General features: G+C 42.3%; 1 protein-coding gene across 3 annotated transcripts; it reads left to right on the plus strand.

Annotated features, from left to right (window-relative positions):
* Positions 1 to 391: 391 nt before the first annotated feature.
* LOC148015679 (DHBP synthase RibB-like alpha/beta domain-containing protein) lies at positions 392 to 20,254 on the plus strand. Of its 3 annotated transcripts, none has more exons than XM_087665761.1 (5): positions 392 to 814; positions 18,611 to 18,786; positions 19,098 to 19,389; positions 19,509 to 19,575; positions 19,966 to 20,254. In XM_087665761.1, the coding sequence occupies exons 1-4, from the start codon at positions 492 to 494 to the stop codon at positions 19,570 to 19,572; spliced, it is 855 nt and encodes a 284-aa protein (XP_087521887.1). In that variant the 5' UTR covers positions 392 to 491; the 3' UTR covers positions 19,573 to 19,575; positions 19,966 to 20,254. The 3 variants fall into 3 exon arrangements, with proteins under 3 accessions (XP_087521887.1, XP_087521888.1, XP_087521886.1); XM_087665762.1 differs by lacking the exon at positions 19,966 to 20,254 and adding an exon at positions 19,903 to 19,921; XM_087665760.1 differs by lacking the exon at positions 19,966 to 20,254 and having other exon boundaries at positions 19,509 to 19,741.
* The last annotated feature ends 5,194 nt before the right edge of the window (positions 20,255 to 25,448 follow it).

The raw sequence follows: 25,448 nt of genomic DNA on the forward strand, positions 1-25,448 counted from the left end.
ACAACATGTACATATTTGAGATGAAGAAAGATGAGAGAGAGGAAAAAGAAAAAGAAAGGAGAGGAAAAAAAAGGAGAGAGAGAGAGAGAGATTTATGAAACTAGACAAATAGATATACGTATTAAATACATACATAATATACATATATATTAATGTATTTATATATGTGTGTATGTGTATATTTAAAAAAAAGAGAAAGTACCAATAGGCTCATAGCTCAATGGTTTGTGGGTGCATAGGTCGAGTTCCATGGGTGCGTGAGTTCCAAACCTGCAATGCGAGTAGTCCCCCCTCCTCAGTGCATCTCTCGAAAGAGAGCTAAAATCGCATTTTAAAAAAAAGAGTAAAAGAAAAAAATCCACAGAAAATCAGAAAACATAAAACCTTCTATCGCAAATCTGCCACCGAATTGGGTTCTGGGACGCGTCAACTTATCGACTCCGCGAGTGCGAGTCCCTCCTGGCTCCGCAACGATGAAGTGAAAGGGTACTATGCAGGCGTTGCAAGGATTGCCATGGTTCTCATGTTTATCAAGGCGTGCTGGCTCGTTTTGGGAGCGCGGGACTCATAGGCGCTCCTTCCCTACAAAGGTCATGGGGGCAACTCTCTACACAGGCGAAGAAGCCCTTGTCTCAGCAGAGATGCAGAAAGGAGGAGGAGAGGCCGGCCGGCAAACTTTGGCATTGACGTGTGAGACTGGGGTCGTTTTATCCGCTTCTTTGGACCATGTCCAGGAAGCTGTGGCCGCTCTGAGAAGTGGCAAAGTCATCGCTGTACCGACTGACACCCTCTATGGCTTAGCTGCGGATGCCTGGTATATCCCTCTTCTTCTCTGTATTTGAGTATATGTCAGACTGTCACTGTAAAGCAAGGAAAGCCTCCCAAATGTTTGGCACTAGTGCTAAATGTATAGCCGAAATTTCGACGTGACCCTTGGCTGCAGTTAGTCTAGGATAGGTCTGGTCTGACTGTGCGTCTGTGCGACCTGTCCAATTGGTTGCCTTGGTCCGGCTCACCTTGGCTGCGTCTGCTACCTACTGCCTGTCCGTTTGGCTCCGGCCTAACATCTTTGTCCACCACATTTGATACTTTGCATGCATTCGTGCACATATATCTCGTATAGTCGCCACAAGTCATGCTCCCCCAACAAGTACATGACTGTCCTAAAACCACACACACTGTTGCCTTCTCTTGTTGATCTGGGATAAACGCTACTGCCACGATCCTAGACCACCATTGCAAGGCACAATTTGCTCCTACCGGCCACCTTCTATGTAAATGCATGTCGTAGCAACTGCAAAACTTGTGCTACATCATAGCCAACATGACGCCAAGAATCATCTGAACCAGCACATGGTGAATAATCTTGCATATGCTGTGGATTGATATAGCCACCTTTGGACAAAGAACTTTCTACCATATGAATGACTTGTACCTAGTCATCTTTGTCACACTCCTTGGTTGTAGCAAACAAAATCCTAGCTGTCCACCCCCTAGGGCTTACTGTGTTATCTAGAAGCCATCAAGAATGCTATGCTTCGCTTCAAACATGCAGACATACCACCACAAGACCCTACTCCAATGCGAATTTTGGATTCTTGTAATCTTTGGAGTTTCCATTGCAGTTGTGGATTTGGAATTTTGCACTCTAATCATCATCATCCTTTTTGTTTATACTCTGAGATGACTTGCTACATGAACTTGAAATGTTTGAGTGACAACTTGCACATAAATAAAGTAATATGATTGCAAATTGACTTCGGTGGGTCACTTGTGGCAAATTCGACGAGGAGATGCTGATACTTTGCAAGTAGTACCAGCACTCCGTATGGTCAGGGTGGCAGCTAAAAGGGCAGATATGATGTTGGTCACTGCTATGGAGTGTTTGGATTGAAGGAGTGCAATAGCTTGTCACCTAGTAACAGTAGCTGAAATCATAGGTTGATTTGGTGGCAGATATGGAGCAATAGTAGTAGGAAACAATACATGGTCTGAAAATACATTTGTATGGAGCCTAGAGTTAGGAGGGTGGTAGCTATAAACCGGGTGCTTGGGTTTGAAAGAAACATGGTAGTAGTAGGTAAAGGGTTGGTGGACAAATGTTGAATGGCGTGTGTTTTGTTTGCTCTCACTGTATCCTTGGATTTAGAGTTGGATCAGATGGATGTGAAGACTGCTTTTCTTCATGGTGATTGGGATGAAGAGTTGTATATGAAACAGCCGGAAGGTTTTGCTATTCTAGGGAAAGAGCATTTAGTTTGTAAGCTGAAATGCAGCTTATATGGGCCGAAAAAAGCCCCTAGACAGTGGTGTTAAAAGTTTGATACTTTTATACTCAGCCATGGATTCAAACACAACCATGTAGATCATTGCTTATACACTAAAAAGGTTGATGATGGAAGTCTTATTGTGCTGGTTTCATATGTGGATGACTTGTTGATTGCAAGAAAGCATAAGAGTACTTTACGTACTCTGAAAAGGTAGTTGAGTTCAGCCTTCTCAGTGAAAGATTTGGGAGTAGCTGAACACATTTTGGGCATGCACATTAAAAGAGATAGAGGGCAACACTTATTATTTCTCTCACAAGACAAGTATGTCAGCAAAGTACTTGATAGATTTAATATGGCTGATGCTAAGCCTCTTGGTGTGCCTTTACCACCATATACAAAGCTTAGCAAAGTTGATTGCCCAAAAGATGATGCAGTTGCTACTGCTATGAAGGGCATACCTTGTGTATCAGCTCGTGGTTCTTTGATGTACGCCGTGGTTGCAACTCGTTCCAGACATTGCTCTTGTAGTGGGAGTTGTTAGTAGATTCATGTCTCACCTTGATAAACCACATTGGGAAGGAGTGAAATGTATCTTTAGATTCTTAAAATGTACACAAGACAAGTGTTTATGCTATGGAAAGGATATACTAGAGTTGCAAGGAATTTGTGATTCGAACATGGCAGGAGATCTTGACACTAGAAAATCTACCAATGGGCATGTCTTCACTTTGGCAGGTGGGGCTATTTCTTGGTGTTCAAGGTTGCAGAAAGTTGTAGCATTGAGTACTACAGAGGTTGAATATATTTCAGCCATAGAAGCTTCTAAGGAAGCTATTTGGCTTGGCCATTTGGTCAAGGATTTTGGTCTTTCTTCACGTACTCTAGTGCTTGGTTGTGATAGCTAGAGTGTAGTATGTTTGGCTAAAAATGCCACGTTTCATGCACGTACCAAACACATAGATGCTTGGTATCACTTCATTCAACATGTCTTGGATAATGGCCTTGTCACACTTAGGTCAAAACCCAAGATAACCTTGTAGATGTTCTCACTAAAAGCCTTGCAAAGGCTCAGCATGAGCATTGCATTTGACTAGTGGGAGTTGGATAGTTTAAAGACACCACTTCGGGCCTTTAAGTGGGATGTTGTCGGGTGTAAAGCCCCTTTGGTTGTAAACTCCCATTCATCCCATGTGTATAAACTTACAGGTGTGAACACACTCTTTACTTATACCCTAACATATAAATACATTTTTATTCTTTGTGCACCGTGCAACACACTGGTACACACACATTTGATTCTCTCAGCTCTCAGCTCTATCCCTGCTCATTCTAATCTTGCACTCCATAGCACTCGCACTCAACAATGTCTTCATCTCATCTAACTCATGATGATATGCTATAGACACTGCTGAAACCTGTGGTTTCCTAGACAAGGCATTGGCCACAACATTCTTTTTACTCTCCATGTGCACTATTTGAAAGTGAAACGGCCCATTGCACATGTTTCTTAGACAACTTAGTTTGAGTGAGAAAATATGGCAAAGTTTGATGATCTGTTTGTATAACAAAATCAGCCCCTAGTAGATAGTGTTTCTGTCACAAGACTGTGACAATTATTACCTTTTTGTTGATTTCTTTATTACATATTTTATTTGGTTTTTCTTTTTTGAAGGATCCCTCTTGAAATCTAAACGCCTGAGTTGCATGGCCAGTATGTGAAACGGACAGGAATGTCCAGTAAGTCAAGACTGGACAGTTAAGGTCCAATACAAGTCTGGAAGAGACTGATGGCACTGTAGATTGACAAGCCTGGAAGAGACTTGTGAAAGTGTATATACACTATGGACAAGTGTGTTGAAGAACTAGCCTGGAAGAGACTAGTTCAAAGTGAAGATGGACAAATCTGCAAGAGATTAGTCCATGTGGGATCATCAGTGGAAATTTACTTCCAGTTGAGCTACATTAGAGATTTGGATGTAGCCATAGTCTGCAAAGATGATCAGAAGACTAGTGGGGATGCAATGGAAGCAACTCCTAAAATTTAGGGAGTTACTATTTTTGGATCCCAGAATCTGTTCGCGTCATTATCTTTGTTTTTGCACGAGGATCAATCCTCTGGTCTGTGCCGAGGTCAAATTTTGATCAGGGGATGGAGAATTTTAGATCGGAAGGCTGGAACGGGAAATATCTTCCAGTGCTGCCACTTGGCACAAATTTGTGCACTTACCTCTTTAAAGACGGGCTGGCATGCAGTTTTTTGAGGTTGGGGGCTCATTTGTGAGAGGGGAGATGGATTGCTGCAGTTGGAGAGCTCTTGAGAGCTGGTCTACCTTGTCTATGATGCACAGAGGGCTGAGCTTGCTTTCTACTCTCTCTCTCTCTCTCTCTCTCTCCCTGACAGTATGGTTATGCTGCAGAATCAAGGGCCTTTCTTCTGATTCAGGTACAGCTGTGTGGAATATGCTGTTTTTGCATGAGGCAAGAGCCTCCTTTCTCCAGGAACAGGAGCAGTTGTTTGCTGCCCACAAGCAGGAACAGGTGAGGGTGGTAACCTCACCAAGCAAGTGCCTAAAAGAGCACTAAACCAGTACTGATTCTGGACTGTTTAGAGGTTATTTCAGAGTCCAATTGATGTCAGAATCAAGGGGCACTTGGCCCAGATGATGCAGGACAGTGCAGGGAACAATATGAGCTGAAAACAGGTGTTAGAACAGGTCTGAACCAGTAATTACAGTGGGCTGAACAGTACAGGGAACAGTATGAGTTGTAAACAGGTTTCAGAACAGGTCTGAACCAGTAAATACAGCAGGCTGAAATGGTCAATTCTGCACTCCAACCAGAAGTTTCAGACTTGGGCAGAGTTTCCCCTCCTGGTCAGCTTGTTTTGGGCCAGTAATTGTACTGTTATGCTGCCAAATTTCACCCAGAATAGGTGAAAGACAGCTCATTGTATTTTCTCCCTTTTTTAAAAAATAAAGAAATACCACAAGGGGCGCCTAACTTAGGGGCCAACAGGGTGTCTGTGTGGCAACAGGAGCATTCTAGCTTCCTGTATTTCTTCTTGGTTCTGTGTCTTTAAGTTCAAGTAAAGTGGACGACTGTTAATTGGGTGAAAGCATTTATATATTTTGGTTGTACACTACCGCCCTTCCCCAGTGAACAGGCGGGTTACAGCAGCCCTACAGTGATCATGTGTAGGAGTCTTCATAAAAGAAGATAACAAAGCCACCACAAAAGAGATATTCAGCCGAGTGTGAAGAAGCCAGATAAGTGAACCAACAAGGCACCTGTAACGGGTGGCATTAGAAAGGGGAACGCCATATGCCAAAAGCTTGGACTCAGGGTCCATGGGGCATGAAATAGGCCGACACTCGGCCATACCAAACTCCGAAAGAAGCTCGGAGATGTACCTGTGGTGCGAGATAAGGATGCCCTGTACCATCTGATAGATCTCCAGTCCTAGAAAGAAGTGAAGGATCCCTAGATCCGTCATGTCGAACTCCTGTCGTAGAATAGACCGAGTATGCTCCACCTGCGGAGTGTGGCTCCCTGTAAGAATAAGATTATCTAGATACAAGATAAGCAAAACACAAAGAGAACCCACAACCCTGAAGTAGAGGTTGGGGTCATGATTGGAGCGCTGAAAACCACTCTGAAGAAAGAAGCTGTCAATCCGCTGGTACCAAGCACGAGGAGCCTGCTTCAGGCCATAAAGGGCCTTCAGCAGCCTGTAGACATGAGCCTCCTTCCCCTGCACAAGAAAACCGAGAGGCTGTGAAACATAGGTCTCCTCCTCAAGGATGCCATTCAGAAAGGCTGACTTGACGTCCATTTGATAAACACGCCAACAGTGGTGAGCTGCAAGAGCCAAAATAACTCGAATGGTAGACATCCGAGTTGTAGGAGCAAAAGTCTCAAAGTAATCCAAACCTGCTCTCTGTGCAAAACCCTTGGCAACAAGCCTAGCTTTATGCTTGTCCAAGGAGCCATCTGCAAGATACTTGGTCTTAAAGACCCATTTCACACATATCACCTTCCATTTCTTGGGACGCGGTACAAGCTTTCAAGTATGGTTCCGCTCGATGGAATCGAGCTTTATCTGCATAGCCTGTCTCCAAATATCCTGTGCAAGAGCCTCCTCCACTGTGGAAGGCTCAAAATCCTGAAGAATCTGGGACATAAGAGCATAGTTCACACAGAGTGAACTATCCCGCTGGGCCTGTAAGCGGGCTGATCTGCGTGGACCTGTAAAAGAAGCAGGAAAGTGAGTAACATCCGAATCCTGCATAAGCCGGCGATACCACAAAGGAATCCTAAGAGACTCCTCTTGTTGCAAGGGAGACTAAGTAGCCTCCGGAACCTATAAAGCACCTGTCTCAGAAAGAGACTCTCCCTCACCAAGAGAAGGTAGATTCCCCTCATTTGAAGAAGGCTCCCCATCGAATGGCTATGGATCCCTAGAAGACTCTGAAGGGGAGGCTGAAGGGGTGGAAGTACTCGAAGAAGGAGTCACATCCGCCAAAGGGGGAGGGAAAGCCGAAGTAGAAGGAGAAATAGGAGGGGGAGGACCGCGTGTCAGAAAATATAGGTAAAGTCCCCACGCCTCGAACAGGAACTGTAGAGTTGTCACCAATGGTGACAGTGTCCCCTCTTGAACGAAGATCCTAAAGCCAATCCTATCTAAAGGTCATATGAGAAGATGCTCCGCTATCCACGAGCCAAGGCTTCTCCTGAGTGGTAGAAGCTAGGGCTGTATCCTCCTCAACAAAGACATGCATAAAAGCAGAGTTTGTCGTGGCTGGGGCCGCCTTTGAGTCCTTCTCCTTGGGCTTCAGATGGGGGTACTTTTGCCAACACTTCTCCTCGGGATGAGTGCCCTTCCCACAGTGTGGGCACTTGGGCTTCTTCTCCCTCGCATCCTTCTTGTCCTCCTCCTTCTTGTCCTTGGCCTTCTCCTTCTGTTGCTTCTTCTTCTTGCCGCCATCGGTACCTACAGTAAAAGCCTTGGTGGAGCCACTGGCACCCACCTCTCTGAGACGCTCGTCATGCTCCAAGACAAGCGGGGAAAGTTCCTCCCATAGAAGTTTCTCGCGGGTCCTCGAGGTGATGAGGCTGGTGTAGAAGACATCATATCGGGGTGATGGCAGCTGAGTCAAGAGAATCATCACCATATCCTCGGACGAAATCACCCGACTAAGAGAGGCTAGCTCGCCTCGCATGTCCTCCATCTTCGTGATATGCTCCTTCATGGAAGAAGAATCATCAAGACTGAGCATCCGCAACTTCTTCTCCAAAGAAATCTTGTGGGTGAATGTCTTATGCTCGTACAAAGATGCAAGCTTCTTCCACACTTCCGCCGCAGTCTTTAACGTGTGAACATGAACAAGAACCGAGTCATGAAGACTCATAAAGAGAAAGGAACGGGCTCGAGAGTTGAGCCTATCCCACAAGGCTGCATGGTCCATAGAAGCTCCATTTGACGAATCCACGGGGGGACGGTCGATGGGTGAAGAAACAAGCTTCCATAGGTCGAATGTATCGAGGATGCACTCCACCTTGCACGACCATAGGGAGTAGTTGGAACCATCCAACTTGTCTTCCTTCAGAAAGGAAGGGAGTATGGACACTTGTATCGAGGGAATCAAGGAAGGCATCCGGACATCTGAAGCAGTCTTCACCGATGGAACCTTCACTGTAGATGGAACCCTCTGAGATGCATGGACAGAAGGAGGACGGGTACGAGGAGACTCCTCCCGTCGTCGATCACGAAACTCCTGATAATCCCATCTCCGTTCAGAGGAATGATGAGAAAGAAGCTCATCCTTTGAGTCGTCAAAGCTTGAAAACTGGTAAGACATCTTCCAAATCTGCAGACACCAAACACACCAAAGAAAACTTTGCCGATGCCGAAGTATGACCAGCAAAAGGGTCACCAACCACCAAAACACAGGCTGTGGAGGCCTACAAACACCTGGAGTTGCAAAATGCAATGATGTCTGATGAAGATCACCTAGAGAGAAGCCGCCGAGCACCAAAATGCAGCCTGGGAGGATGTCGCCAGCAAGAAGAAGGCCAACAGAAGGTGGAATGACCTCCAGAACAGCAAAACGCAGCTTGGAGGAGTGTCGCCCAGCTGTAGGGATGACCGCCTTGTAGAAAACGCACCTAGGGGAGGAGTGTTGATGATGTGGCAGCCTCAAAACTGCCGGCTGCAGCAAAAGCAAGGGTGGGAGCCGCCTTGGCTGTTGGAGAGTAATCGGCAGCAGCAGAAAAAGAGGATGGTGTCTCTCTATTAGGGAAGATCCTGCGTGCTCTCAGTTAGGCGATGATACCATGTGAGAGTGCACAACGGAAGAAGAAACATGAACACAGAGGACAGAGAGAGAAAGCAGAGAATGAAGGAAGAAAATCTGCACTGACTGAAATGAATGCTGAATACACTGAAATGGATTGATCAATCCCTGCACGCAGCCCGAAGTGTCAGTGAGGGCACCAAATCAGGCTGGAGACAAAGGCAGAACCAATGCTGGAGTGGGAGAGGAGAGAGACTGTGCTGAACCTGCGAAAACAACATATATGGCTGATGGGGGGGGGGGACTGCTATATATAGCCCCCCAGCCACAAAACTGGCCGATTGGCCAAAATCTGGCCGGCTTGGCCAAAACTGGCCGACTGCACCAAAAAACAGCCACTAAAGGCTGACTGCCACCCAACAACACCTAAATTGACAGAGCTCCTCTGTCTCCTGCCAGACTCTGACAGGAGCTCACAACCAGGAGATGACAGACTGACACTGAAATAGAGTAGGCTAACACAAGACTGAAACACAAAGGCTCAGTCAGAGACAAGCAAAACTCAAATCCTAAAGGCAAAATGCAAAAAACTCAAAACTCAAACACAGGGAGAAGAAACTTTGAATTGAATGAATGTTGTAAATGAATGTAAGAATTGAATGAATGTTGTAAATGAATGTAAGAGTGTACAAAATGCCCAAGGGTAGAGCAATGCAATGTCGGAGAGTAACGTTTAGTGGAGATGGATCCCGCTTGACGGGATCAAACAAATGGTAACCTTGGGACTGGGAGCTATAGCCAATAAAAACCTGTCGTCGGGAAGCCGCCTCGAATTTATCATTCTGCGTCTTTGGAATGTGTACATAAGTGTCACACCCAAAGATCTTGAAATAAGAGACATCAGGCTTAGTCCCGAAGTAAGCCTCAAAAGGTGTCATCCTGTCAATGGCCGAAGTGGGAGATCGATTGAGGATGTGAATTGCGGTAGCCACTGCCTCGATTCAGAGAAACTGAGGTGTCTATTGGTGCTCCATCATGGTGCGCACCATCTCGATCACACTTCGGTTCTTCCGCTCCAAAATGCCATTCTCTTGGGGAGTATTGGTGTTAGGAAATTCCTGGTGAATGCCCCTATCTGTAAAAAGCGAGCAAACTCATTAGACATAAATTTACCTCCCTTGTTTAAATGCAAGGTCTTCAGTCATCGGCGAGAACAATTCTCTTCAAAGAGAAGCCAATCCTTGAAGTGAGAGAAAGCCTCCGACTTCAAAGTCAAGAAATAGGCCCAAGTCATCTTGTTGTAGTCATCTACAATCAACATGAAGTACAAGCTCCCCTTCAAGGACTCGGTCCTCATTGAGCCACAAAGATCCGTAGATACAAGCTCCACGGGTGAAGTAGAGCACCTAGAAGCTTTGTTGGGAATCGCATCCCGATGCAGTTTTCCACGAATGTAGGGGACACATGGCTGATGGCTCACCACTATGTCCGGCAAGCCTTGGACAAACGACCCTCGCAACGCCTTTCAAAGGTACTCGTAGTTCAAGTGGCCAAACCGAGCATGCCATAACTCGGACTGTGTCTGAGAAGTAAGAAGAAGAGAAGTAAGACCTGAAGAAGACTTCAATTTGTAGACGCCATTCTCCTCATACCCTGCAGAGAGAACCTTCCTTAATCCACGATCAAGGACTCGAAGAGTATCACTGTCAAACTCCACCAAGAGTCCAAGAGCACAAATCTTATGGACCAAAAGTAAATGATACCCCAAACTTGGCACATGCAACACTTTAGAAGTGTGGATACCACCACGTCCATCTGGAATAAGTTGCATCTCACCCTGCGCGGCAATAGACACATTAGAGCTGTCTTTGATGAGAATCTGCCGACGCGAAGGTCGCAAATGGGCAACACCAATGGGAGAAGGAGTCATGTGCTGGGAGGCATCACTGTCTACGATTCACTCACGAGTCTAGGGAGCTGCCATCGCAACATCAGAAGTCTTCGGTGTAGAGTCCTCAATGACTTCTAAGTGTAGAAAAGCAGGTGATGAGGGTGCAGCCACCGCTCTAGAATCCTTCGTGTCCTTCTTGTCTTTGTTGGAGCAATTCTTCTTCCAATGACCGGTCTTTCCACAAATATGACAAGTCAATTCGTTCTCCTTGTCCTTCTTGGATTTGTTGTCCTCCTTCTTTTTCTTTTGGTCCTTCCCCTTCTTCTGAGAGGCTTGACCAACCAAAGCCTCCGATTTGGAAGCATTCTGTCCCTTCAACTCTTCCTCCTGGTCCAAGACCATAAGAACCAACTCTTCCCACCGAAGAGTCGACTCCCCCTCTGATACAATAAGAGCGGAATAAAAAGTACCGAATCGTGGCGACAACTGGGATAGTAAAGTGATCGCCGTGTCTTCGGAGAAAATAGGCTTTCTCGCATTTTGAACTTGCTTCTGAAGCTGTCGAAGCTTGTTGATGTGTTCTCGAAGTGAAGAAGACTTATTCATGGACAAGGTTCACATCAGCACCTCCAAAGAAACCCTCTTCATTAGGGTCATCTGGTTGTACATCTGATTGAGCTCCAGCCATATCTCTCGAGCCACCATCAAGTGCTCGATGTGAGCTATCATGGTTGTAGTGCAAGACAGAAACAGAAAAGATCGAATCCTGGCATTCAGTTTGTCCCAATGAGATTGGGCCTTGGTCAACTCTGCGCGAGCATTAGAAGAGAGTTTGGATTCATCCCTCATCGAGGGCCTGTTAATCTCCTCCATCACTAATTCCGCTAAATCATAAGACTCCAAAATGGCCAACATCATCACCCGCCAGATGCGGTAATTGTCACCATCAAGCTTGTGATCCGATGGAAGAGCTGATAGGACAGGCATCTTCCTGTCTATTATCGCCTGGAACTCCAAATTAGTCTCTGTAGACATGTTAACGTGAAATACCTGCACAAACGCAAAATCAGCCCCCTTTGACTGTGAAAACGCAGCCTTCTAGGGCTGGTTCCTCCGCTGCCAAACCTTCTTCACCTGCCGGAGGCGATGAAAAGGTAAAATCTGCAATGGAAGGCCTCAAACGTAGCCTTCCTCCCCTTCAAACAGCAATAACGTGTAGCTAATTCACCGATTAGACTCCTTTCCCGCACGCCCACGCTTGCTTCAGCCTTGATCCTATACGTAGCCCTCCCTCTCGCCCTCGAATCCTGGAAACGCAGCCTTGTGTCGTGCTGAAATCTCCTCTTCAGATAGGTTTAGCCCTCAGTCAGTCCATCTTCACCGCTCTGATACCATTTCAGAGTCCAGCGATGCAGAAGCGTAGGACAGATTGAGAGAGAGTGAACACAGAGAGAAGAGAGAGAGAGAGAGGAGACCGTGTAAACGCAGAAAATTTGTGGTGTAGTATGCTGTATAAAAGTGCAGAAATACACAAGGGGGCAGAGGAAATATATGTGTATGTCTCCGACTTGATGACCTCGATCTCCGTCAACTCGAGCACAGTCTGTCTCAGCCAACAGATCTCAAGATTAGAATCTGAAATGAATGACTAGATAGGAGGGTGTGCCACAACCTGACTATAAATAGCCAGGAAATAAAGAATGTCCAGCATCACGTCGGCTGCATTAAATGCAGCCGACTTTGCAGCCTGTACTATCCGACTGCAGGCTGCCACATGGCACCTGCGCAGACTGCTGACGTGGCTGTTGACATCCGTACTGCTGACATGGCACTCTGCCGTACTCCGTTGTCTACCAACTGTCCAGGAAATGACTGTCTAACACTTACAGCCAGCGTTTTCAGTTAGCATACCTTCCCGACATCTAGTTCTCCCTTCCTACCTTGGATACTCCCCCCGTCTCCATTAGTTTTTTCTGATTCATAGATTGATGGACCCCATATAGGTGGACATTCTAGTTGCAGCATCGTCTTTGTTTTCTTGCAGGCATTTCTTGAAGGACATCTATGGCCGACGTGTATGCTATGTGGGATTGTGTGATTTGGGATATTCCGACTGACCACCATCTTATCACTCTTTACTGTTATAATCTTCCGGGGCTTGTAGTCCTTGATTGGCATTGATGGCATCTCCTAAGTAGGTGCCGGTCCTATCCTCTCTCTTCGCCTGTGACAAGTTGGATTGGACAAACTACCCTCTATGGTTGTGCTACATGGAGTGTCTCCTCGACGATCATGACCTTTGGGATTTTGTTACAGTCCCTATACCTCGACCTATCGTGGGTCCTTATGATGGTGTGACTGGGGATTTGGTAGCTTTATGGGATCGGTTCAATGGCAGAGCCAGCTCTTCTCTCCTTTTGAGTTGTACAGATTTTGTGCTCATGCATGTTTGATGTATTGGCATTGCTGCAAATATTTGGAGGATATTGGCATCTCTCTCGCAGATCCAGACATTTGGGCATCGATCATCTCTTGAGTTGAAGCTACAACAACTTTCTATTCCAAATTCCCCTACGATGAGGGATCACATGCATAGGACGGAGGAGATTCAGGATGAGCTTTCCTTCCTTGGTACGAAACATTTCTTCGGAGGACCTAGTTGTAACACTACTCTCACATCTTCCTCCACCAACATATGATGTGTTCTACACCATGCTTCTCACTTCTCATAGTCGGGAGACTCTTACTTAAAAGGAGCTATTCCCATTGATGTGCATCACAGTGAGACAAATTCTTGCAGTGCAACCGACGAGGCATAATCTAACACAAATCAACACAATTTTCAATAAAGAGATGCAAGTAAAAAGACAGAAAGAAAAATATGTATTATACTTTGAAGGAAATAGAGCAGCAACAGATAGCACAATCAGAAATTGCACTCCGATGTGGAGCTCGAACCTTCCAACCATCCTTGAGTTGATTTCATGTACATGAAAGAATTGTAATCTCACTCTCAATTGTACTCTCACTCACAATCTCTATCACGATTGCAATCACATTCATAGGCTCAATCTTGGATTTTTGGAAGAAGAAAATGATAAAGATAATTATTCCTTCAGCTTTTCTATCAAAACAACTTCACATGTTGAGAATAGGATTTTTCAATAACAACGCGTTTCCTAAGCAAAGTGCATACCAAAATGATGCGATTCTCCCAAATCATCACTCATATGCAAACCTACCAAAAATGAAAAAAAAGCACAAAAAGCATGATACATTTTTTTAAAAATGTTGCAAATTTTTTATTTCTCATTTTTGAAGGCTTATATCTCCAAAATGGTGAAGAATTGGACAGAGCTTGTGAGACAATAAAATATTCTCCTCAATCTCCTCTTCAAACTCCGTGAGAGGACCTTTAACCAAATTCTATTCCATTTAATTACAAATCAGCTTCTAAAATAGGTATTATGCCTAAAGTTAGAAAAATTTTGATGAAAAATTTGCCATCACTAAAATTTGTCAAAATACTTAAAATGATCTAAAAATCATTTTCAAATACTATCTACACATGTTAGAAAAAAATTCAATATGACTTTATTAGGGTATATCACATGCAGAGCCCGTACACATGGTCGTGTTTATGCAATCTTATCTATAGGTACAAGACAAGCCAAGTGAAAGAAAGGGAAGAGGAAGAAGTTGGAGCCATCTTCCAACTCTAATATAGCTTTTGTAGGGAAGCGTAGAGGATATTCCATGTGTCCTCATTGTGGGAAGATCTCACACCTAGAGGAGAAGTGCTAGAGGATGTATCGTCACCTTTGTCCAAGAGCAAAGGGTGGATCTACATCAGAGCCTTCATTTACGTCCACTTCGTCACCCGCTATTACCACCAAGTTTGTGTTTCTACACATTTATTAGGTGTAGGAGCCTTCTTCACCTATCTCATCTTCTAAGCAGGCTTGGCTCTTTAGTAGTGGTGTATCAAGTACTATGACTCCAAGTGATTTGTTACAGGTTCTCTGTCTGTCAGAGGGTATTGTCATTGCTGATGACATTTCTTTGGTGCCAATTAGTGGTGTTGGCACCTTGTCTCTATTGTTTGACCATCCATCGAACTTCGTTTTTAAGGCCTTACATGTTCCTAACTTGGGCTTCTCTCTTCTCTTAGTTCATGGCCTTTCTAGACTTGGAACCCATGTTGTCTACTCCGAGCCGGCCGTCTTTGTTGATTATGACTAAAGAGGAGGAGGAGCACCACTAAATATAGACACAAAATAGTCTTAACTATAGCAGTTGGTCGGTGAGCATTAAATGCTGACTGACTGGCATACAAGGCCATAAATGCTACAATTAAATCACTAAAATAATGCCTAAAATAATGCCGATGTGCCTAGCCTTGACAGACATGCATAGACTCACACATGAGTTGATAATCCTGCTAGCACCCTCTTTCAGATCATGGATTGATCTGATACAATATGATGATACAATGATAATGACTCATCACAATCCATGCAACAAAGAATCACCAAAATAGAACCATGGATACCCAAGTAGTGGATGATCAAGCCACCACCAACATGCCTTGGAGAGAACTTGATGTTAATGTTGATTGTATGAGCTCTTGAAAATAAAGAAGAACCATAGCATGTCTTTGTGTCCATCATTAGTGTCTTGTAGTAGCATATACTACCATCCTATTGAAAATGCTTTTGAATATATGCGACCATGAATCTCCCGCCTTTGGCCAGATTGCCAGAGTGTCTCCTCATGTGAGTATAAGCCTAGGAGTCCAGCCCACTCTCTGTCAAATACCAACCCATCATGAGTCTAGATGTCAATCCCAACTCTAGGGTTGAACTTGCCAGGCTTAGGTTGATGCGTTAGGGACGTCTCTCTCTGGAACTTGTGCACTTGTATACTTGTATAGATAAGGCTTGGTTGCCCCATCTCACCATTCTCTCATACTCCCTCTTTGGCATTAGAGAGTGTGAGGGATGATTGCATCATTTGGACTAGAAAGTGGCAGAGGAAGGGGCTACTAAGCTCTTCCCTCGATTTGAAGAAGTAGATCCCTTCCGTGCTTTAGACTTCTCCTTGGCCAAAGGATTGGAGTGGGAGTCCGAGGAAGAGGATGACACATCAGAGGAGCCTGCATCTTACTTCTTGTTCTTCTCCTTCTTCTTTCATGAGGTTGCTAACTCCTTGTAATTCTTCTGCAAATGTCCTTTCTTATCACAGTGGTAGCACTAGGCCTTTTACTTCTTCCTATCACCCTTCTCTAAAATTGTAAATGTCTCATTGAAACCTCCATAATGAGATAGAAGCCTCCCTTGTAAACGCAAAGATGCCTTATGCTCAAGCAACTCAAAGATGTGTAAAACTCATAGTTGTAGATGGTATCTGCACCCGCAAAGCATTTTTGCCGCTCCATCAAACTCCTAGGGGAGTTTGTAGAGTACCATTTCCACCAAATGTGCCTCTGGAAGAGCAAATTGCATGTGTCAAAGTTGGTCATGTACTTGTGTAACACGGAGGAAAAGTGAATGAATGGTGTCCTTTGGTTCAAACTTCATCTGTTGAAGCTAGCCATAAAGGGTCATTGCATGCATGGTGGAAGGTGCCTTGTACAACATTTGAAGCCTCGATGATACTTCTAGAGATGTTCTGTAGGAGGTAACTGCGGGTAGAACTTCTTTAGAAATACATGGAAGAAGAGCAGAATGGGCACGTGCATCATTCGAATCCCATGTAAGCACAACTTTCTCATGGTTTTCCTTGTTAAAATCTCTAGGAAGAGAAAAAGGATGCTGTAGACAAGGAATAGTGCCACAATGGACCAAATCTGCTTCTACACAAACCATGCTTTCATCACATTACTCCATTAGTCAAGTCCATGTAACTTATCATCTATAGAAGTGCATGGAGGAGCCATATGGAGAGGATAAGAAGAGAAGATAGAAGGTAGACAAAGAGAGAAGATAGCCAATCAAACAACACAGATTGAACAAAACGAGAGTTCACACGTAGTATTCATAGGCTGATCACAAAAAACACTATGCTATAACAGTCAAAAGATGTTGCCCAGTAGTAGAAAAGTGTTAGATACTGAAAACACAGAAAATCTGGAAGAGTAGCAAGAGGGTTGCAGCCTGAAAATGCAGATCTTGGGAGGGCTAACATCAGCTGACACTGTAGTAAATGCAGCAAACACAGAAGAATCAAAGGGAAATCTGCATGATGGATAGGAACAAACAATCGCTTGATCAGCAAATGAAGGGGAAGGCTGATATCAGTAGAGAAATCGCAGCAGCAACCTAGATCCTCCAACTTGATACCATGTTAGAAGTGGTGCAGCAATGAAAGCATAGACAAGTGCTAAAATACATTGTTAAACATAAGATAGAAGAGAAAGAAAACAAAAGAACATTGCAAAAGAAAAGAACTCAGAGATATGCTTAGGAAATGGAATTCATATACCAAATATAAGACAGTCGTGTACAACAATGAGTCACTGGTTGTGAAGGCACTAATACCAGCTACTCTTTCCAATGGGAAGTCCACTTAAAGAATGATGATGACTAAGGAGGGGGAGGAGCCCCACTAAATATAGGCACAAAATAGGCCAACTATAGCACATGGTTGATTGGCATTAAATGCCACAAATAAATCACTAAAATAATGCCTAAAATAAGGATGATGTACCCAGCCCTGATGGCATGCACAGATTCACACATGAGATTACAATGTTGCTAATGTTTATAGAGGCCGCCTATGCACAACACCTAGAACCTAATGTGTTTATGTATTTTAAACATCTTGTTGCAAAGCTTGAGGCTGAAATTGGACACTTATATGGTTGTGTAGATTGTTGACTGATCTACATATACCATTGGAGGGTCCTACGCCCATTCTTTCTAATAGTTAGAGTGCTATTGCACTGGCATGAAATCTTGTGTTTCATGCTTGTACGAAACACATTGAGGTGCATTACCACTATGTCAGAGAGAGATGCTATGTAGGAGAGATCAGCTTGATGTATGTACCCACACAAGAAAATGTTGTAGACATTTTCAGCAAAGCATTACCATGTGAGAAGTTTAAGGCTTTTCGAAAGTCCTTGAACTTGTTATCCTTTGGTGGTTGATCATCCTTGTACTTCATCACATTGGCACTATGGGGGGGTGTTAGAATTTTCCAATTCTAGGCAGCATCCATGTAATTCGTGTGGTGTGGACGCTTATCAAATTGTCAATGTAGTGTGTGTACACCTAGTGTCTTTAGACATTAAAGTATTGACTCTAGGGTCTAGAGTAAGTTAACTCAGGTTAGTTGGTGGAAGGCTGGTTAGGTCAACCTATGACCTCAATTGGAGTTGTACTTTCACTCTATCTTTCAGTTCAGCAAGTACATTGTACTCTCTTGCTTCAGCTCGCTCACTCAGTCTCTTGTTTCTCTCTCTTCCATAGTTGGTGCATTTCTCACACAGTCAGCTTCTGTTTTGGCACAACTTATTTATGGGTTATGAACACTTCATTGCTGATTTTGCACAAAAGATCCATAGAGCTTTGGGCCCACGATTGTACTTTTTAGTTATGGCCAAGTATTGTTTCATTCCCTCTGAATTCTTACTCACATGATGTTGCCAACTATCAGGGCTCTTGTATTCTATTTTGCATCAGTCTTAATTGGTGCAACTACAAGGTAGTATGCAGCAGGCCAGCAGCAAAGTGTTACACAATGCGAGGGGGAGTAGGGGAAGAAAGCTTTTTGGAGTGGTAAGATTGTGGGAGGGGGTGCTGAAAGGCTAGAAACACTTGATTTGCTTCTATGCTTTATCAGGTTTACATGCACAAGAGCACTTTTACTAATATTCATTCATTAGTCATGGTCTTTTTTGGCACTTAAATTCACATTACAGCTGGTTTTGTTTTCAGTGCATAGAATTTGGTTCCATACCTTAATTTGTTTTGTGTTGCTGTGAATTGTTTTTTGGTATCTTGCCATGAAAGCTAGTGTCAATCTTGGAAAAGCACACCTTTTTCTTTCAGTTTGGTAGCATCCTGGGGCCATGTTATCTCTCCGCCAGCTGCTTACACCTGGTGGATAACTAAGTTTTTAACAAAACCTACTGGTCTCGTGTTTGTCTTCAGTTCTGAAGAAGCAGTCAAGAGGATTTATGCAATCAAAGGAAGGAGCAGTAAAAACCCTCTAGCAGTTTGCCTGGCAAATACAGATGAATTTGGAAAATACAGTGTCACTTCCCATCTGCCTAGTGGCCTGCTAGAAGAGCTCTTTCCAGGGCCTGTCACAGCAGTACTGCAGCGAGGTATGTTTGTCTAGTTTCTACTCAACATATGTAGTAATGCAACCCATTCATCTATAGCTCATGTTTGTCTACCCTGGGGTGCACAACATTGATATGCTAAATAGTTTTCTCCTGGCTTGAGGGAGCTGGAATATTAGTTGCTACTCATCAATGAAGCAAGCAGATCATAGTAACTGTAAATCTTTTAAAGCTGTGTAAAATCTAATCTTAATAAAGTGCTGAGTCTTCTTTGCCCAATTATGGATGTTAATTTCCTGCATGGTTTTTGTTTTATGTTTACGTTTTGCTAAGGAAGGACTGCGTGATGGCAGGTGACAACAGTCTGTTAGATGAGTCTTTAAACCCTGGTTTGACAAGCATTGGAATAAGAGTTCCAGACAGTGATTTTATTCGTCAGGTTGCTCAAGATTTTGGTGGGGCTTTGGCTCTTACAAGTGCAAATTCTAGTGGTCAAGCAAGCTCAATCTCCATTCAAGAATTTGAGAAGCTGTGGGAGCATTGCACATTTATTTTCGATGCTGGTCAACTTCCTGCTAGTAGAGCAGGTTCAACAGTTGTTGATCTCACAGTTCCAGGGATGTACAAGATTTTAAGGGAAGGCAGGTAAAATTTGATGAATGCATTAAGAGATCTTGATATTCTATGTTATTTGAGATTGTGGTTTGGGTGAATTTTTGTAGTGATTTCCACCTCTGTTGATAAGTGCAACTGTGAACATGCAGTGCTTTGGTTCCCACAGCTGCAGTCCTTGAAAGATATGGACTTCTGGATGCATCTCACGATTAAGAGGTTGATGTCAAGCTTTTCATCATGTTTAAATGGATCCTCCATTTTCTATACTTTTTGTTATCTCTTGAGCCCTCGTGTATATGATCACTGAATGCATTTAGGGGGAATTCATGTGAAGAAATTCAGCAAAATATATTGAATGTGCTTCTGAGGCATTGGGGAGTAATAGGACGAAGAATGAATGTGTAATCTGCAAGTATTGCAATTGGTCTATTGATTATAAAGGGATTATGGGGTGTTGCAGCACATATTTGTGGGGATCTTGAAATGTCAAGTTTGGAATCTTCTGTGATTTACAGCTTTGATACTCTTACGGTTAATTTACAGCTTTGATACAATAAGGTTCAGATGCTTGTCATGGAAGGTTTGATATACTAGGTTCATTTACAGCTTTGATACACTAAGGTTCCGGTACTCGTCATGGAAGGTGTGCGTTGGTATGCAGAGTTCATGGTACATGTGGAGCTTCTCATTGAGAAACATTTGAGTAAGCTTATTTTTGTGGTGAACTTGCAAGAACATCCCGAGTTTCAGTACTGTGGTGTAATTTTATGGTATGTACCTCTGATTTTGGTTGTAAGTTTTCATCATTCCTGAGCGAAGGAGTATTAACACCTTTGATAGCTGTTTGCAAGTCAAGATCCGTCTTACTGGCATTAAAAACTGTGAAATAGTTGTAGGGATTTGATTATGATGGTTCCTTTCTGATGCGAAGTTTTCATTCAAAAGGGATACATCTGTTCTTGCCCATTAAAGTAGCTTGTGGAGATACATATATACATACACATATATGTGGGTGAGCGTGCATATAAGGTATTTTCTGTAAATAGTTCTTTCTTATTCAGAGATTTTATGTGAACCTCTTTACTTGGAGTAGCTAGCTTTTGCAAATATAAATATAAGGACAAGCATTGCTTTCTAAGAGTTGAGTAGGGTGTAGCGATAGCGTGTCTCAAGCAAAAGATCTTAAGCACTAGACATTCCTGGTTTGTGACACGTGTACTGTTAAGGTCCTTTAAGCGCGGCGTCATCTTCGTGAGTCGCTGCGTTTGCAGTAGTATTTCGACAACGATTATCTGGCCATAACTATCCTGCCTATTTTAGTGCCTTGAAATCTGCCAAAAAAGTAAAACTAGGTGTTAACGATCGCGTCTACATTTTCTTCGTGAAAATACCAAAACACGTGTGAACTTGCTTCACATGGGTGGAAATGACCATATGCATTTATCCGATTTTGGAGTTGGTGGGATGGTTACTAAATAAATGATGTGCTTTTGTTTGCTGCAAATGCAATGTACTAATAATTATTGTGCCTTTTTGTTCATATATCAATCTATATTTTCTAGTATCTACTATACCCTTTTAGTTTATAAGCCATGTGATCTATTTGTGAATTAGTCCATTGCAAGAGAGGGTCAAGCAAAGGACATCACCCTTTGTTTTGGATTTGCTATGTGCTACAAAATTACCATGGCTTTTTCTTCTTACATGAAGCTATATATTCCAATGTGTATGCATTTAAATCCAAGACCATACTTGGTAATTGATTGCATACCATTCATCTTTTTGTAAGAGTTATGAGATGGAAAATGTCTACAAAATGGAAGTTTGGTGAGTTTTTGAGTGAAAAAAAGGTTGAACAAATGCCATAGGAGTGGAGCATGCAATTTCAAGTTTCTTTCAAAAGATCAATGTGTTTTGCCATTGTAGGTATGTGATGGATATACACCCACAAATCAACATGAGGAAAATATGAATGGTGTTTTAAACTCTTGGTGGACAATTGCTTCACAAGGTCAATTTTGTTGGCACCGAGGGGAATTGAATTTCTAGCAATTTTTGTTTTACTTGACCCTAGCTAGACTAGAGGAGGTAACATTTACTCCTCACCTAGACATCTCTTTGGGAGCAATGCTGAGGAGCATAGACTTGGTTGGTTGGGTGTTCTCTAAGTTTACCCCACATGGAAACATCAAGGACCCTAGTTAAAACGTTTTAATTTGAAGGTTCTTATACTTTTAATGTCTTTTCAAAATCACTAATCTAACGCCCATCCAAGATAGTCACTAGCATTCGATTAGAGATAAAGAGTAGCTATTATTGCACTTACTATGGCAATTGCTTTTATGGCCTCAAGGACCAATTCTCTACTACATTTTAGTGAAACAATGTGAGCTCGGATTCCATCCATTTATGCAAATAGTTATGATCACTTGGCTCTAATTGTAAGAAAAATGTAGAAATTTGCTTGACTAATGAGTTCACTCATTTTTAGGATAGGGTCATCGAGGACCTTGATCCATCTAATGTTTGCTTCATGTACCTAATTTCTTTAGTTTTCTAATTAATTTTCTAACGTGTACACAAAAAAGCAATATTCTTAAATAGTCCATCACAATGTGTTTCTAGAAAGTTGCTTGATTAATTGAGCCCACCCATCCTTGGGGATAATGCGGTTGGGATGTCTATCTATTCAATGTTGTTCCTCGTGAACCTAACATCTTTTGTTTTTTGATTAAGTATCCTAATACATGCACATAGAAAAACAATCTCATTAATTAGCTCATTATACAAAATGTATGTTTAGACAATTGTAAAACAAAGAGTTGTAGCCCTCTTGATAGAGTTTTTGAAATCAACATTTGAGTAGCTTGTACATGTTCTTTGCCTTGGGAGAGAGATTCAATTACCAGATACCCCAACCCTTTTTAAGCTTTTATCCTATCCTCGTCTAGAATTAGGCCTTCCAATGCCCAAGCATCGAGCATGCAGAGGATTTATCCTCCTAGGATCGATTATAGGGGTTGCCTACATGACCAAAGCCCCACTAGTCCCATGTTATGGAGGGAACCTTCCTCCATGGAGACCTCTTGTCATAGGGGTGGGTTAGCACTTTGGCAGAGTCCTAGTTCTTCATGAGAGAGCCTTGGGAAGGACCTTGCCAAAGTACATTTTTGAATCATACACATTTGAGTGGGATAAGACTTTGATATTGACTTTCAGATAATTAACTTTCAGATAACAAACAAAGCAACCAAATTTATCCAAACTAAGGTATAAAACAATCCTTTTAAGGTATTCTTCTCACTTTAGATAACGCAATTGCATGGCTCTAGTCATTGTACAACAATGCATTCACACAAGAAATAGACACTAATCAAAACACATCCCAAAAATAAATAAGTATTCATTTGTTACCCTCAATCCTTCCAAGGACCTTGAACAACCCTAAGGCATCGTTTAATTAGAAGTCCAATGTTTAGTTTTTAATCATTGTTTTGAGACACATTGGAGAGTCCCTAATTAATAGGTTCGCAACATTTGTTTGTTTACCTATTTTGAAGGCTTGAGGGTATTGAGATATTGACCATAACTAAGTTTTTATAGCCAAAGGTAAAGGTAAGATTTGTCATACAAGATCACTACTTATAAGTAGTCTGTAGTTGGTTTGATAAGTATCTTTTTCAATGTCCAATATATAGTCTTCCTTGAATCAAGTGGGAAAGGGCATGGCCCTTTTTATGCCCTCGATCGATCTAGAGTGTTTATAAACTAATGATATGATTCCCCTCCAAATGGGGTGCCTTCCTAAGGTAGTTAGGGTTTTAGGTTTTCTTTGTTGGGATTTTAAAGTCATATTCACCTTACTTTAATTTACTAATTTGTTAGTTATGTTGAGACTTTTCCATTCGGATCCTCTCCTCTCATGACATTATCCTTCATTTGGTTAACTTCTTACCAAGTCACAAGGTACTCTTAGTCACTATGACATCTAGTTAGATATTGGCTTCGTCAATACCTCAATGGAAATAAAATTTTATAAAGTTACTTTTTTCCTCGCATTATTCCTCTAAGCAAGGATCTCTTTAGGTTTACTTACTTATATCAACTTCAAGCCTTCTAGTTACCTTGCGGATCTACATTCATCAATTGACCATTACTTTTAAAAATGGATTACTTAGGTTATTAACATGTGTATTATACATTGAAATAATTCCTTAGGTACTTCATTATGCCTTAGGCGAACTTCATTGCCTTTTGGAGCCCAATGATTTATGGAATTACCATTTGATCCCTACATTACTTCAACACCTATCTACCTCTTTTTAAGACTCCAATCTAGCTTCCTTAAGCACTATTTCTACTTTAAAAGGAGCTTTGCTTAGTTAGATCCCCTCTATTTTTGGCCTAAAGTTATAATCTATTACTCCCTACATGTTTCCTTATTTTGTTCCTCTAAACATATTTCCTTGGATGTTCGAATAGATTTAGATTGCCTAAATTTGACTAAACCATTTAAAATCACCAATTTGTTGTTCAAAATATGTTGCTACTAATTGTTTCTAAATATATTAATACAGCTATTATTGTTCCTTGTTCTTTAAAGAAATTTATTTACTCGCGAAGCCTCTGAAGGAACATCATTGTCTTAAAGAGGGCCTCTATGACTAAGATGTAGCACTTATCTCTACTCCAATGATCTCATGGGATACTAACTACTTACTCCTTAATCATATGTGTTATCATCATCATCAATTGTATCTCATGGGTTGTCATCCATCATGGAAGTCTTTATTTGTTGCCTCCTATTTGGTAAGTCAACCTCTCCTTGTGTGGTAGATGCTAGGCCCCCAAATCTTTACTCTATCAAGAAGTGTTGTGGTGACCAAAGCAAAGACCCATCTTTGGTGTGTGATTCTTGGAATTGTACATGTGCCCATTGTCTTTGTAATGCCCCTAACATCATTAAACCTCATGCTAGCTTGGCTTTTGCTACCTCTTGCATGGAAAAATGCGGTCCTTTAAAGGTTACATCCAAGTATACATAACATCTAACTATGTAAACAACTTTTCTCTTTTCTCTCAAAGGTGAATTGATACTTTGAGTGGGTCACTTGAGGCGGTGTGGTGTTAAACACCGCAATCTTGGTTTTCTAAGTTTGCCTGAGAAACCTTTGTCTATGCAAAGGTTTGTAGTGCATCCAAATGTTGTTGTAAGCCTTTAAGGGAGTGCATACGAGTGAATGGGTATCATCACCCCTACAAGCTACACACTGGGGCCTCCTAATTTGTCTATATAGTCTATTATCTCATCAATATAAATACCAAACAGAGTTAGTGATAATGGACATCCTTGTTTCACCCCAATCATGTTGGTAACTCTATCTGATAGTCCCCTTGGTGTGCACAATCTATCTATTATTATTGGCTCATACAAGACATAAATCCCCCATTGTAACTCCTTCGGCAATCCATTGTCATGTAGTCTCCTAATAAGCCCAGCTCATAGGATATTGTCAAACACTTTATGAAGGACTTTAAAGAAGCAACATATTCTCATCCCTCATACACAGGGCCTCCTCTATGATAGCCTTGAGTGTGGCTATATGATCCAATGTCATTTGTTCCCTTCTAAAGCCAACATGTATTGTGGTTCTATGCATGGGTTTCCATGCCCAACTACCAACTCATGCTCAAGGATGGAGCCATAGAAATTGGCTAGATAGTGACCAATCATTATGGTTCTTATTAGGGGAGATTTGAGGTCAATTTTTGGTCGTGTAAGAAATTGAGGAGAGAGAAAGTGTTGTGCAATTTATAAAATATACCATTGGGAAAAAAAAATTGCAATATAGGGAAAAATCTGCCCTTGGTGTGTGAAAGCACAGTTTGGTGGTACAAGAAAAGGACCAATTTTGTTTGTGCTTGGCTTGTGCTTCCATTAATCCTTAATTTAGATTTTGGAGGGAAATCCCTCAATAAGAAAAGTTAAAATTGTAAAGAATTTTAAGCACGTTGCTGGCCCAAATGATGTCAAGCTGTGACATACGTGTATGGTGTCATTATGATCACGTATGGATGGAGTTTAGTCA

Source organism: Lygodium microphyllum, chromosome 24, assembly GCF_053477565.2.
Source record: "Lygodium microphyllum isolate KBCC chromosome 24, Lygodium_microphyllum_v1.1.10, whole genome shotgun sequence".
In the NCBI taxonomy this organism is placed as follows: Eukaryota; Viridiplantae; Streptophyta; class Polypodiopsida; order Schizaeales; family Lygodiaceae; genus Lygodium; species Lygodium microphyllum.

What these genes read in the sequence shown, in the direction of transcription:
- LOC148015679 (XM_087665761.1), top strand. Translation starts at nt 492, where the DNA reads ATGCAGGCGTTGCAAGGATTGCCATGGTTCTCATGTTTATCAAGGCGT. An exon ending in GGCTTAGCTGCGGATGCCTG is followed by an intron (nt 815 to 18,610) that starts GTATATCCCTCT and finishes GTTTGTCTTCAG; the next exon opens with TTCTGAAGAAGCAGTCAAGA. An exon ending in CACAGCAGTACTGCAGCGAG is followed by an intron (nt 18,787 to 19,097) that starts GTATGTTTGTCT and finishes GCGTGATGGCAG; the next exon opens with GTGACAACAGTCTGTTAGAT.